This window comes from Primulina tabacum, chromosome 3 (assembly GCF_025594145.1).
Source record: "Primulina tabacum isolate GXHZ01 chromosome 3, ASM2559414v2, whole genome shotgun sequence".
In the NCBI taxonomy this organism is placed as follows: domain Eukaryota; kingdom Viridiplantae; phylum Streptophyta; class Magnoliopsida; order Lamiales; family Gesneriaceae; genus Primulina; species Primulina tabacum.
Window position 1 is genome coordinate 2,400,240 of NC_134552.1, and position 15,818 is coordinate 2,416,057.

At 34.9% G+C, this 15,818-nt stretch overlaps 1 protein-coding gene and 1 long non-coding RNA gene across 2 annotated transcripts; both read left to right on the top strand.

Moving 5' to 3' along the window:
• Positions 1-2,049: 2,049 nt before the first annotated feature.
• LOC142538811 (uncharacterized) lies at positions 2,050-4,476 on the top strand. The gene is made up of 2 exons (XR_012818742.1): positions 2,050-3,914; positions 4,106-4,476. It is a non-coding gene; the product is annotated as an uncharacterized LOC142538811 (long non-coding RNA).
• Positions 4,477-6,982: 2,506 nt separating this feature from the next.
• Positions 6,983-15,454, top strand: LOC142539270 (magnesium-chelatase subunit ChlD, chloroplastic). The gene is made up of 15 exons (XM_075644604.1): positions 6,983-7,331; positions 8,461-8,639; positions 8,873-8,957; positions 9,029-9,345; positions 9,918-10,041; positions 10,355-10,447; positions 10,992-11,087; positions 11,551-11,685; positions 11,868-12,071; positions 12,842-12,997; positions 13,096-13,203; positions 14,484-14,618; positions 14,713-14,874; positions 14,961-15,081; positions 15,167-15,454. The coding sequence occupies exons 1-15, from the start codon at positions 7,038-7,040 to the stop codon at positions 15,250-15,252; spliced, it is 2,295 nt and encodes a 764-aa protein (XP_075500719.1). The 5' UTR covers positions 6,983-7,037; the 3' UTR covers positions 15,253-15,454.
• The last annotated feature ends 364 nt before the right edge of the window (positions 15,455-15,818 follow it).

Here is a 15,818-nt window from a genome sequence, read left to right on the forward strand (position 1 = left end):
CTAAGAAAAGATTAAGAATACGTTTTAAGGCGTTTTGATAAGTTTGGATGGATTTTGGTCGAAACTTTAAGGTCTAGGGGTAAAATGGTCAAATTAGAGTTTCAGGGACAAAATTGTCATTTTACATCCGAGTCATGTTAGTAGTCCTGGCAGTGCCCTTATAACTGAAAAATGCATATTTAAAATGTTTATGGAATTATGAATATGAATTTTTATGATAATGCTAGGAAAACACGTTGCATGCTTGGTTTTAAGGAAATATATGTATATGCATGAATTTTACAAGTGATGAATACGATGACATGTTTTTGAAGGAGGTGAGTTGGTTTTGACTAATACGAACATGAACATGAATACGAACATGTAAGGTCAAGGCTCAGTTGACGAGTGAAATTGTCGACGATGTCTCCGCCGTCGGGTACCACGGTTATACATAGATAGATCCATCGACCTAGAGCTGATATGAAATTCACAAAATGAAGGAAAAATGAATACATATATGATGATAAGATATGACATGATTTGATATGAATATGTTATGTTTATGTTCTTGCTTTTGAAGATCATGAAACTTATTTTGTTTACAGTACCTTTCATTGTTGCGTGATATGTATATGTAATTGTTATAACGGTTCAGGTGTGTCAAGTCTTTAGACTCACTGGGTGTTATTGATGCAGGTGATTATGTGGATGAGGAGACTGGAGGTGCTGAAGACTAAGTAGGCTAAGCTGGGGGTGCACGTGAAAACCCGATGACCTTGCATTTCTTCGGCACATTATGATTATCATGACATGGGTCAAAACATTATATTTTTAATGTTTATGAATTTTTTATACGTTGTTGATTTGACATAATTTTGGTATCATGTTTGAGTTTTTCTTTTAAAACATGAGACTAGGAGATTGACTACATTTTAAGATTTGATTAACTGCAGTTATTTTTATTCAGTAGTTGGATGACCTTATAAAATGCATGGTTTGACTTATATATATGTATATGAGTATGTATATTTTCGTTCATAGTTAAAAAAAAATCAGTAGTAGTTTAGCAGTAGACGTTACATTGATAGTACCTACAAGAACCAGTAAGTTATGGTTAGCGTATAGTACGATCCTTTCGACTCATATATCTAGATCGAATCTGTAACCATTTGTAACGTCCAAAAAATCGAAAAGTCCACGTGAACCACATGCATGCAAATTATTAAATTTCTTTGGTATTTTATTAAATTCTTTTAAAGCATAAAATGTATGTTTATTTTATTAAATTGTGTTTAATTATTTTTATGCATTTTATGCATTATTATTGTATGATAGAATTTAATTCATGAAACTTTAAAAGTTCATGCACTATGATTTTTAAGTTTCATTTCGCGCACTAACGAGGATCGGAGACCAGGAAATTTTCAAGAAAATTATTTTTATTACACGATTAATTTTTATTAATTAATATAAGATGTTTTAAAGGTATTTTTCAATAATTGAGATTTATTGGGTATTTTTAACTGCATGATTTTTATTTTTAATGGTACGCGAATTTTATCGAATCGGGGGACGTTTTGAGGTTTCGGCTAATGTTTTCAAAACCTTTCCAACACGAAATATTTTTCGGGAGTGCGTTTGGACTTAATGGACCTACTTTTAAGCTTGTTGGGTTTAATTAGCTTTTAAAACCTCTAATCGTTATTTTAAAGCCCATTATCTATTATGTATCTATTTAATTAACTCTTAAGTACCCATTAAACTAAACCTACCCCACTCCAATAATTGAACCAGCCGACACCAACCCCTCAGATCCTTTTCCCATCAGTTTCCTCACCAGCAACCTCAAGGCTTCATCGGTCTCACCATTTCTTCAAAGGAAAAATCATCCCGGGTCTCCATTGCATCGTTCTTGTTCTTCAATCATTAAGGCACGCCATGTATCTTCTTTTATGCATCATTCACGTCATATATGTGTTGTCATGTGTGTTATGTTTATGCATTTTTCAGTATTGGTATAGCAAAGTTTTTATACTCTTGGTTTGACACGAAAACCAGTATGTTGTTGCATACATCTCACGTTTTTGTTACTATGGTGTAAAGGGGCTGCTGGTGCCGTCGTTTAGGATATTTTATGTCAAGGAATCAGGTGGTACAGCTGCTGGAGTCACTGATGGCCGAGGGAGTGAGAGTTATAGGTGGGATCGGTGGTTCTTTGAAGGATGTCGAGTAGATCGAGAGTTTTGGGTTAGTAGCTGTGCATGGCTCGACACCAGCCCTTGAATCCGACTCTCTTGGATCAGTGGAAGGGCTGGGAAGGGGCTGAGCACGGCTGGTCTTGTTCCTTAAGCAAATCGAAGGAGCTTTGGTGAGGGAACTCGGGTAACTTGCTTTGGAGAGGTTCATCGAGTGCTTTGCGTGGGCAGGTTCCATGATCAGTAGGGCGGCTAGGGATGGTCCAGGAGGTCTTGGGGAGTTCGGTCTTGAGTCCATAAAGAGTGTTTAGATGCAGTAAATGTTGGCTCGGTAGTTGGGACCAAGAGATTCAAGCTTATTTGCCTAGGAGTTTCCAATGAGGGTTGCTGATTTTTTTTCCAGCCACTGTCCAGGGTCATATTCAAAGGTTTAGAGGGTTGGTTTGGATGATTTTAAGGCTGTAAATGAGTGTATTAGGTGTGGTGAAAGTTGGGAAAAATTTGGTTGAGTTTCGAGTCGATTCGAGTTAAAATCGAGACCCCGGTCCAAGTTTTAAAACAATTTGATTAAGTTATGAAATAGACTCGAGTTTACGTCTAGGGATGCTTTTAAATATGTTTTGGGACATTTTTAAGAGTTTGGTAAGTTTCGGATCAAAATAATGAGTTTTAGATTTATCCGGGATTTAGTCGCCGCACGAAACATTAATTAAAAAATTAAATTGAAACACTTAGATTTAAGCTTAATAAAATTATGGAAAATTTTATTTAAGTTCAAATAATTATTAGAAGTCTAAGTTTTTAATTTGGGAATTTTATGATAAGGTTTGGTTTAATTCAGGATTAAAACGTATTAATATGTTATAGTTAAAGATTAATTTATAAGTCATCGATTTAAGCAAAATAAAAATATAAGAAAGTTCATGTAGGCTTAAATAATTATTTGGGACATGTTAGAGTCAATGGGAATTAAGAAAATGTCAAAGACGTGAAATTTTACGTCTAGGGAGAAAACAATAATTTTTGGTTTTACAGGGGCAAAATGGTCATTTTGCACCCGAGGTGAGATGTTGGTCCTGGCAGCGCCCTAAGCACATTTTATCATGTTTTAAATGTTTATGAATCATGTTTACGATTTTTACGCAATTATAAGAAATACGGTGCATGCTTGGTTTAAAGGAAAAATTACGTATATGCATTATTTTATTTAAGTGATGAATATGATGACACGTTTTGAAGGAAGTGATTTAGTTGTGACTAATACGATGACACGATGACATGATGATATGATTGGAGATATCGTGAGGGAAAAGGCCCCAGAGGGAGCCCGTTTACGGGAGAAGGCCCCAGAGGGAGCCCGACGATCGTATTTCCATTGACATGATATGATGGGCCAAGGCCCAGTTGACGGGTGAGAGTGTCGCTGGTGTCCCCGCCGCCCAGTACTGTGGTTATACATAGATGGATCCATCGACTGACATGATGACATGATGATACGAAAGTCACAGCTAATGAACTGAATTCAATAAAAAAGAAAATGTTTACTTATACGATGATATGAGATGACATGCTTTGAGACGACATGATTTTACACGAGACGTTGCTGTTCATGCTTTTAAAGTTCATGAAAGATATGTTTACGTATATGATGATATGAGATGACATGCTTTGACACGACATGATTTTACACGAGACGTTGATGTTCATGCTTTTAAAGTTCATGAAAGATATGTTTACGTATATGATGATATGAGATGACATGCTTTGACACAGACATGATTTTACACGAGACGTTGATGTCCATGCTTTTAAAGTTCATGAAAGATATGTTTACGTATATGATGATATGAGATGACATGCTTTGACATGACATGATTTTACACAACACGTTTACATTATGATTTTAAGTTCATGAAAGATATGTTGAGTATGATATTTTTCACTGCTGTGTGCTAGGTATATGTACTTGTTATTAACGGTGCAGGTGTGTTGAGTCTTTAGACTCACTAGGCGTGTGTGATGCAGGTGAGCTTAATGATGAGGAGACTGGAGGTGTCGAACTCTGAGTAGGCAGACCTGGTAAGGTGACACGACCCGATGACCACATGTTTTCCGCATTACGATTTATGAGATTGAGAGAAGATGAATATTTTCATACGTTGATGATTTTAAGAATTTTATACGTTTATGTTTACGTATGATTTTAGACGAGTTGAGTTATTTTAAACTGCGCTATTTTTACTGACAAATATTTAAGATCATTTTTTTTAAATGTTATATTTTTCTATTACGATTTTTACTCCTTTATGTTTACGTTTGATGTTGGTCATTTTAAACTGTGATATTTTTACGGTAAAATAATTTCGATTATTTTAAATGTTATTTTTAAATGCGAGCTTTATAAAAAAAATATTTCCGCACTTTTTAAAACGAGCGAGACGATACACCATTAGTACATCGAAAGCTACAAATGAATTCGATAATGATGTGATGTATATTTGAGTAATAATAGTGACATCATATTGCAACTAGGAAAACACATTTTCTTTAAGCATATGTCTTGCTCTTGCCACACATTATTAACTCATCAGATCACAGAAGATATCTTCATCAGTAGGCGAGCAGTGAATCCCGACTACAATGCACTGGCTCTTACGTATTTGAAACTATACCCAACCTCGTCACCCGATGATCATCAATGAAGTCGGTAAACGAATCAAAGTGCAATATTAGTATGTAGATCCTCTATGTTATCCCGAATCAAATGATTATTGGTGTACAACCATAACCGCAGACTAATCCACTCGATAAATGATAACCACTTGGATAATCTGATGGAGGGTTGTTCAATACTTCATCAAATGATCACTCTTTTGTATGAATGAACATCTTCGTGTCATTACCAATGAAACACGACATTTCATCAAATATGTTGATCTCAATTTCGAGTGACATTTATTCTTGTTTTAGGCAGCTGAATCGACTAGAAACATGTTTAGAATATATATTACACTTATTAATGAATTTCATGATCCACTAGACTCGTTGACCTCATACTATTTATAGTATATTCAAGGGTTTTATCTATGCAGCTTTTGTGGATATACAGTTAAGTAAATATCATGACTTGATAAAATCATAAAATATTACTAGTACAAATATTATTTTATATAAGAGTCAATAAAACTCAGACCACATATATGGTTGATGAATTTTGAAAGATGTATTTATTTATAATTGTTTATATATGTTTTCTTTTTTGTCATTTTTTTTTATTTTTTAAAATTTTATAGTTAATGAGCTCGCTTAACCTGTAACTCGTGACATATTAAGTTGGATTGGAGTTTTCTCAACTCACCCCGACAATCAAGTTTGACAGTAGGCTGAGGCGAGGCAGGGCGGGGTGGGGCGGGGCGGGCCGACCTATTTGACAAATCTATTACCAGAATACATTCAGATTTAGGATTTTGTGTTGATACAAGCTATGATTTTCGTTTGGGTTTTTTAAGTAAATTTTTACTTGTTTGTTATAATATATATAATATATAAACAAAGTTATCTGTAAAATTCAAAATGTATTTACTAAAAAATAAAAGACAAAAATTTTTGTGAGACGGTCTCACGAGACGTATTTTGTGAGACTGGATCTCTTATTTGGGTCATCCATGAAAAAATATTACTTTTTATGCTAAGAGTATTACTTATTATTTTGAATATCGATAGGTTTGACCCGTCTCACAGATAAATATTCGTGAAACCGTCTCACAAGAGACCTACTCAAAATAAAATAATCAGGAAATCTTGCTTATTTTTAAATAAATAACTGTTGTTAACCTTCATTTGGCTTAAACCTAGTTATCACCGTGCTTGATTTGAAATCACAATTATATTTCAATTTAATTTGTTTCACTCGAATATTTTTAAAATTTCATCGATTTTTAAGTCTAGAATCTGAAAATTTTATCAGGTTGATCGAAATTTATTTTAAAAAAGAGGTATAAATAAATCTACACGAGATTGTTAATTATAAAGTTTATATGGTAACTAATTTTGATTTTTAAAATACATCAAATTTTATTTTCCAAAATATCGTCTCACCATCGTACACTTATATTTATTAATAAATAATAAAATAAATTTAAAATATTTAATTTTAATTAATCTATACTATCTATAATATATTAGAGTAGGTATTTTGTGAGACGATTTCACGAATCTTTATATGTGAGACGGTCTCACGAATCTTTATCTGTGAGACGGGTCAACCCTACCGATATTCACAATAAAAAATAATACTTTTAGCATAAAAAGTAATACTTTTTATTGATGACCCAAATAAAAGATATGTCTCATAAATACGACCCGTGAGACCGTCTCATACAAGTTTTTGTCACTATATTATTAAGTTTGAGACAATTAGAGTAACTAACTCTTCGTATCATGATATGTTTTAATAATTATATATATTAATAAAATGTTAAGATTTTAATACGAATCATATGTAATTCAGTGAATAGAATTTTATTTCTTAGACATCAAGTTGTATGTTCAATTCCTACTTGAGTTTTTTTATTCGTTTCTTTTTTCTATTTATTTTTCTGATTCATATAACAAAATTGTTGCGTATTCTTTCACTATTTTTTATAATTATATTTTGATATCCATTTGAATATAAATAAAATAAATTATAAAAAATATTGTACAAGGTCGAAAAGGTGTATAACACGCTAATGCAAATTATTCCACGCTTTTGAGCAAAACGCGACTTTAATTTAAAGATAAGATGACTAATATATCAAGCGACAAGAAGCGCCAGTGATTCTATATTCTCGACCTGTTCTTGGCTGATGATTCTTGGTAATGGCGCTCAGTGCACCCATGAATCCATCTCTTTCTTCCCCTGCAGCGTCTAAGTCCTTCACAAGTCTGAAATATTCCAACCCGTTGAATCCATTTCCTGTTTTTGCTCATTCTGTAAGGCCGAGACCTCATTCTTTACGTAGAAAAGTTAGGAGGCTGTGTGTTCAAGCCACCGCCACTCTTGATTCCGGCAATGGGGCAGTGGCCGTGGCGCCATTAATGAATGAGGAAGAAAGCTCCACTCCCACCGAATATGGCCGGCAATTCTTCCCTTTGGCTGCTGTGGTTGGCCAGGTAACAATCCTCTCCCTGCTCCCGGTGTGTAGGATAAATGCGGGATCTTGGTGTGATTTCGTTAAGTGCTGGAGTATGTAGCATTAAATTCGCCGGAACAGGCGGATTCTACAAATGTGGCGAAAAAATAATTTTACTACGAAATTTTGTCAATGCGTGGTGGCGGATGGGGACTAGTGTTTATTGTTAATTGTATATATGTTATTGTTAAGATTGAACTTTGAGCTAACTCAACCCCAAAAGCTAGCTCATAGAGAGGATTATCCAAGTCTATACATATAACTCTCAACATACGAAGCATGAAGTTTACAAGTGACTCAATTATGAGAAGAACTGGTAGCCCAACTATGGATATTCCAACACATAACAGTGGAAACTGAGCTATGATATCATTTTAAGATTGAACTTGGACCTAACTCTATCCCAAAAGCTAGCTCAGGGGGACGATGGTCCAAGTCCATATACGAAACTTCTAGTTATTTTATCCGACCGATGTGGGCTCGGTTGGATAAAATACCTGGAAGTTGCATATATGAATTTGGACAATCCTCCCCCTGAGCTAGTTTTTGGGGTTGAGTTATGTCTAAGTTCAATCTTAATATAGTATCAGAGCTCAGGTGCCTAGGTTCCACCGTTATATGTTGGACTGTCTATAGTTGAATCGTCTGTTCTGCACATAGTTGGATCATTTGTAAACTTCACACTCCAGATGTTCATTCCTGGGCGTGAGGGGGTGTGTTAGTTGTCCCACATCGGTTGGATAATATACCTGGGAGTTGCATATATGGATTTGAACAATCTTACCCCCTCGAGCGTCTTAACAGTTATGCTCAATAATTCTTCCCTGATGATTTGGAATATTCTTTTAAATTTTTTTGTGTTTTTGTTCTATTTATATTCCCTTTTGTGTTTGTTCCTGACATCAAGAATGCTTGATAGTTTATGTAATATGAAGGGAGCGATTGTCTTTGCTTTCTTATCTGCTGTCACAATTTTTTCCAACTCATTCTCTAAATCAGGTGTTTACATGTTCATCACTCCAATGGTGTTTTCAGAGGGCAAATAGCACTTAGTTGATTAGAGATGACTTGTTTATTTTGTAGACAGTGAAAGTGGATTTTCTTTACAGGATGCTATTAAGACTGCTCTTTTACTCGGGGCTATAGACCGTGAGATAGGAGGAATAGCAATCTCTGGAAAGAGAGGAACTGCCAAAACAGTGATGGCGCGTGGCTTGCATGCTATTCTTCCACCTATTGAAGTAGTTGCCGGATCATTTGCAAATGCTGAGCCAGCTAAACCTGAAGAGTAAGGCTTACTGATTTGCCATCGATAGATTTTATGGGATTATATATCATCAATAATGTCTCATGCTTTGCAAATGCAGACTTGATGAGTTGGAACTATTTTTACATTCAGTTGCACTCTGGGCTAGTTCTACAGCTGAGCTTGCACTGACTGTTTCTAGTTTTTGTTTCTCATTTTATTAGAGATAGTGAAGTTATGTGTATTTTTTAAAATTCATTGCATGAAATTTGAAGGTGGGAAGATGGTCTAGCTGACAAAGTAGTTTATGACTCTGATGGAAACATAAAGACCCAAATAGTCAGATCTCCTTTTGTTCAGGTTGTTGCTCAGAATACATTATTTGAAATAAGAACATCTATTTTTTATAATCTTATAAACCTGTTTTGCAGATCCCTCTTGGAGTTACAGAGGATAGATTGATAGGGTCTGTTGATGTTGAAGAATCGGTGAAATCTGGAACTACAGTTTTTCAGCCCGGTCTTCTTGCAGAGGCCCATCGAGGAGTGTTGTACGTCGATGAGATTAATCTTTTGGATGAAGGCATTAGTAATTTGCTTCTAAACGTCTTGACGGAGGGGGTCAATATTGTGGAGAGAGAAGGTATCAGTTTTCGACACCCATGTAAACCACTTTTGATTGCTACTTATAATCCTGAAGAGGGTGCTGTTCGGGAACATCTTCTAGACCGTGTAGCAATAAACTTGAGGTATGACTTGTGGTCTACTTTTATATATGCATTTTGTTATGCAGTTGTGAATCTAGCAGTTTCTTTTTGTTTTGGTGCGTGTGTATTTTAAGTATGCAACTTTTCCGTTCTTGCTGCCGATTTTTAAAATTATAAATGTCCCACAGTTGGAATTAATTTTGGTAAACTACGTGATTGAAGCCAACAGCTTGGACTAAAATACTTAGCATCAATTTTCATTTTACATTGGTTATTACATTAGTTTAGAGTTGATTCTTTCAAATATTAATATTAGTCATTTACTAAACATTTTTTTGCACGTATATCATTTACATCTCCGATCTCTAGTTCTGTAGGTTGATGAATTTCAAACTGCAAAATTGTTTGGTTTCCCTAGCCATGCCTACACCATTATGCATATTTTTTCTAGTATTTACTTGATACCCTCATTTTAGAGCCAAGCAACTTATTGAGTTGCAAAATAGGAAAGCATGCACCCACATTTTGCCACCGGCTTAACTATTCAGTCTTTAATATCGAATATCATTCACCTTCAAAGTAGTCTGTTCTCTTGTGACATCATTATTATGCAGTGCAGATCTTCCATTGAGTTTTGAAGACCGTGTTGCAGCTGTTGAAATCGCTACACGGTTTCAAGAACAAAGTCGTGAAGTGCTAAAAATGGTTGAGGAAGATATGGGCTTAGCAAAGACACAGGTTTCGTTGTAAAGAAACGTGAAGGATGACTATGATTTCATATCATAGATGTTATATGTCAAAAGAAATCAATTTATGTATATGCTGTCAAAGAAATTTAGTTGTACAAATAACTTATAGAAGTCAAAGTCGAACGGAACTTGCATGCATGCTTGCTACAGAAAGTTTGTTGACTACGATGTTCATTTTAATCAACAGGAGCTTAAAATTCTGAAATCTGCTCAAGTATAGTGGCCTATGATTATGAAATCTTCTTAAGCATTAATTAGTCGTTTGAAAACTGAACAACAGTCTTTTTGTTTATTTACTGAAGATAATTTTGGCTAGAGAGTATTTGAAGGATGTGATTATCAGCAGGGAGCAATTAAAATACCTTGTTCTGGAAGCCCTCCGAAGTGGTTGCCAGGTTTTAATGTTAAACCCTCCCAATGTTTGCTTTCTTATATCATGATTGAGTTTTTCAAGACTTTTTTAACAAAAAGCATGCTTTATTCTTATCATGAGTCCTCTATTTTTTTCTCCATTTTTTTTCACCGGTGTTGATGAATTTCAAGTTACATACTTCAACTTTACAGAGGGACATGTTTATTTATTGTCAAAATTTTATACTTCTATTTTTTCTTTATAAAATTCCCACATGTTTTTCTCGATAAATCTTCCACATGTGTTGCTTAGGTCAGGATGCTATAATTTTAATGGTTGTTTTAAATTTTTTTAGCCTATAAATTTACAGCAATGTGTAGAGAACCATCTTGATGAGTATCATATATGTTTAACGTCAGCACGCTTTCTCCAAGTTACTTGATGCAAATATACGATGAAGGGATACGTTAATGCTATAATCACTTATGAAGTGATACTGTTATCAGATATTCATTAAAAAGAAAAGCCTTGTTACTTAATGCCACAATGAGCCTTGTGGTGTTATTTGAACATCTATTTTGGTGCAGGGTCACAGAGCTGAATTGTATGCTGCACGAGTGGCTAGATGTCTAGCTGCTCTCGAAGGACGTGAAAAAGTTAGTGTAGAGGATTTGAAGAAAGCTGTTAAGTACCATATTCCTCTGCTTTAAATGTTTTGAATTGTATCGGCAACAGTAACTTCTAAGAGGAGTGTCGAGATCAATGTAGATGAGTTGAAGACCTGGAATTTTGGTATTTATAGATAGCTAAATACATTTTACATCTGAGATGTCTTTTAAGTCTGTCCTTTGGATTGCCATCAAGTTTTGTTTCTCGTTATGGTTTCATACACTTTGAAACATTGAAAAGAACAAGCAGCGTTTGTTGAAAAAGATAACCATCATTCATCAGATGCAACTTATCCTACCTAGTTTTACAATATATTGAACATTTTATCTTTAGCTCAGTGCTGCTTAGTTGGATACTCAAGCCTTAATCCTGCGTGTGCATCTGAAAAATAAAACATTTCATCTCAAATATTTGTTATTGTTGCTATGTTCATGAGTGCGCCACCTTTGGAGAATTCACGGCAATCACTGTTAACAGGTAGAATTGGTCATCCTTCCACGGTCAATCATTAATGAAAGTCCACCTGATCAGCAAAACCAGCAGCCTCCTCCCCCTCCTCCTCCGCAAAGTCAAGATTCTGCAGAAGAGGAGAATCAAGAGGAGGATCAAGAGGTTTGTCAATATTCACTGCACTTTAAATCTTTGACTTCTTTTCTTTTCCTTTACTTTTTCTTTTTTCCTTCCAAATCTGGCTTTTCTCGTTACCAAATGTGTGACCTCGAAGGAAAGAATTAACCTTCCGAGTGGAATGATTTTGTATCTCCTTATGGACAGAACATTCCTTTTTATAACAGGATGATGACAAGGATGAAGAGAATGAGCAGCAACAGGAACAAATACCTGAAGAGTTCATCTTCGATGCTGAAGGGGGTCTAGTGGCTGAGAAACTTCTCTTCTTTGCACAACAAGCGCAGAGACGACGAGGAAAAGCTGGGAGAGCGAAGAACGTTATATTTTCCGAGGACAGAGGGAGATATATTAAGCCAATGCTTCCAAAGGTCAGATCTCCTTTCATCTCATTACGTGTTGACCCTCTTAGGCCATCTTCAACCACAAAATCTATTTTGGTGCAAATTTTACATTAAAATAGTGCGATTTCTGCACCAAATACAACATACATCTCCAACCCATTTATTTCAAATCTTAAATAAAAAAGAATATTCTCGGAATATTCTTTTTATTTTTAATATATTAATTATTATCTTTTATTTAATATATTTTTAATTATAAATTGTATTGTTATATTAATTTTTTGCATTTGTTTTAAATTATATTATTTATAAATCAATAAATCAAATTATTCGTTAATTATTAATAATTAACATAAATACATAAATATTTTAAAAATCAATAATTATTATTTATTATTATTTAATTTTTATGATTAAATATCTAATTATTAAAATAACAAAATAAATATTATACTATTATTTAAATATCATTTATAATCTTTAATACAAATATTTATAATAAAACAAAAAAAAATTTAAAAAATAAGAGTTGGCGCCAAATTTGGCGCAGAGGAAATGGCGCAGCCCCATTGGATTACATTTTCCTGCACCAAAAGGTGCAGGGTTGGAGATACCCTAAAATCATCTTTACTCATTGAGAGGGTAATGAAACTTGGGCCGATATTGAACGTTGGTGATTTTTCAAATAAATCTTCTTACATTCCCTTGCTAACTCACTGGCTAAGAATAGGATGAGTTGTGCTGCGAAGTCTGCTTTAATGTGAAGTTTTCTGATAAAGTTTTCCAATCATGACCAGGGGCCTGTAAAGAGGTTGGCTGTTGATGCAACTCTTAGAGCGGCAGCACCATATCAAAAGTTGCGGAGAGAGAAGGATGTTCAAAAAATCAGGAAAGTTTTTGTGGAGAAGACAGACATGAGAGCTAAAAGAATGGCTCGCAAAGCAGGGGCATTGGTAGTGTTCTGATCGATTGCTGTCAATTTTCAGTATTTAAGTTCCATATTATGTCAGCTTCAGTGTAGTAAACCCGCATCCTCTTTAACATGTGACAGGTTATATTTGTTGTTGATGCAAGCGGAAGTATGGCATTGAACAGAATGCAAAATGCTAAAGGTGCAGCTCTGAAATTACTTGCTGAGAGTTATACGAGTAGAGATCAGGTTAGTTTTGAATATGGTATATATATTTCCAAATTGTTTGCCATGTTTTATAGGAGTTGATGTGGAGAGGTTACGAGGATAGAAGAAGAGTAGAGGGGAGAGAATGAAAGACGGGGAGTGAAAGAAAGAACTTTTTCATTTGTACTCATAGCCTTGTTGCATAGATTAAAAAGGAAATAATTCCCTGAATATATGTTGGTTCAGATTCCACACTATGATTGAACAAGTTTTTCTTAGATTCCATTCCTCTCTTTCTGCAAAAGTTTGTCTTCATCAACTTGCTGAACTAACTAATGCAATATGGTCTACTTTTTAAAAAAATTAAATAGGTTTGCAATCCCCTTGATTTATGCTCCATATCATCCTGTCTATTCTGTAGCTTAAATTCCCTGAATATATGTTGGTTCAGATTCCACACTATGATTGAACAAGCAAACTATGTGAAAACTGATATTGACACTTTTGTAGAATGGCAAGGAATTAAGTGTCACCTCATCTTCGAGTTTCGGCTATGTGCTTTTTGGCTGTGCGCTTTTGTCTATTTTCAGTCTAAGGGAGCCCAATTTAATACCTAAATATTCATAATGCTCATCTCCTTAATTTACGAGAAATTTCTATTCATTTTGCTACGTTATGTTACTGGACTTTGTATCGGCAGAATTCATTTTGCTACGTTATGTTACTGGACTTTGTATCGGCAGAACCCTGATACCCCGAATATCTTATGCTAGAGAGGCTATAAAGACAGGGGTGGCATGATATCAATTCGGTTTGGAAACTGCAGGAGCTTTAGCTCGAATAGACATGAATTTACAGACGTGTCAATCCCTGGTTAAATATGATTTCTCGAAAGCTACCCCGAGTTTTTATTAGTTAATGTAATCTTTAAATTTATAATATGAATATCAAGACTAATTCATATATCATAATTCAAAATCCTTTTTTACTCCTCTTAAGTAATCTAAATCACCAGTAAATCATAATTTGTGTGATGGTTTTCCTTGAGCTGGAGTTCTTGCTTTTTCTCAAATAATGTGCGATCATCAGCTGACAGCAAGTGCAATAAACAAAGCTTCAGTTTAGGTTTCTGTCTAGCACAGACTTGAGCTTATGAATGATTAAGAATCTGGCTTTAATAAACTCGTTTCGCAACCCCGATTAAGATTTTACTCGCCTTTTACTTTAAGGGATTTTTGATGAGATTGTATAGAGCCTAAAAAGAATTATGATATATTAAATTGATGTTGGAATGGCCGTAAGTTTCTTTAGCGCTTTAATAGGTATCTATCATTCCCTTCCGTGGTGATGCTGCAGAAGTTCTCCTGCCTCCTTCGAGGTCTATCTCTATGGCTAAGAGGCGTCTAGAGAGGCTTCCATGTGGTGGAGGTTCTCCTCTTGCCCATGGCCTTACGACGGTATGATATTCTTGCATTTATATATCTGCTCACATCATTATTTTCAATCATTATTTTATGAACTTCCAAACTCTCTGTTAAAATTCTCTCTCAGGCTGTCAGAGTTGGAATGAATGCAGAGAAGAGCGGTGATGTGGGACGTATAATGATCGTGGCAATAACTGATGGAAGGGCCAACATATCGCTAAAGAGATCCACAGATCCTGAAGCTGCTGCTGCTGCTGAAATGCCTAGACCCTCCGCTCAAGAATTGAAGGTGTATCTCAAGTTTACCCCATTTTTTGGGTACTCATAAATTTACAGTTTCCAAATTCGATCAGTTTGTTGTTAACATTGTTTCAGGATGAGATTCTTGAAGTTGCTGGGAAGATTTATAAAGCAGGGATGTCACTTCTAGTCATCGATACAGAAAACAAGTTCGTTTCAACTGGTTTTGCCAAAGAAATTGCAAGAGTTGCTCAAGGTCTGTAAATCTTAATTCTAGGATCATATTCTATTTTTCGGCATTATAACCAGTTTTTCATGAAACATGGTTATCAAATATCCAGGAAAATACTACTACCTGCCGAATGCTTCAGACGCAGTTATCTCAGCGACGACGAAGGATGCATTGTCAGCTTTGAAAAATTCATAATCCGACCCCATCATAAGATTCGGCTTCTTGTCACTTAAACAGAGATGAAACATGCAAGTGCTTTTTTGAAATTTTCAACTCGTTTTGGTTTAATGTTGATGTAAGAATGTACTTTTTTTTTTTGACAATGTTGCCATGAGATTTTGGAATTGCACAGACCATCTGATAACATTTGTTGCATAGTTCCTCTGTCTCTTGTTCATGATTGTCTAGAATCTAAAGACACGCTGTCTATGGATACCTGAAATTGGAGGCGGAGAGAACATCTGAAGATTATGATGAAATATGTTTTGCAGGCATGTATCAAAAAGCAAGAGTTGGTTGAAAAAGAACTCAATACATAACAAAGATAGTATATTAAGATTAAAACTTGACAATAGATTATCAAAATGAGTGTAAAAAATTACAAACAACTTAATGACCACAAATACTTTCAATCTAGTTGTTCATAGTTTTATATAAAAATTAACTAAAAATAATAATTACCTAAAAAAACCAACTTTACAAGTGTGTGACGTGCATAAAGACGAGGGTCTATTGTCAGTGCGGAACAGGTCTTGGAGAGT

Bases quoted from the DNA above. Each gene is read 5' to 3' on its own strand.
- LOC142539270 (XM_075644604.1), top strand. From the start codon at position 7,038: ATGGCGCTCAGTGCACCCATGAATCCATCTCTTTCTTCCCCTGCAGCG. The intron at 8,958-9,028 runs GTTGTTGCTCAG...CCTGTTTTGCAG, and splicing joins TCAGATCTCCTTTTGTTCAG to ATCCCTCTTGGAGTTACAGA. The intron at 11,686-11,867 runs GTTTGTCAATAT...TTTTTATAACAG, and splicing joins ATCAAGAGGAGGATCAAGAG to GATGATGACAAGGATGAAGA.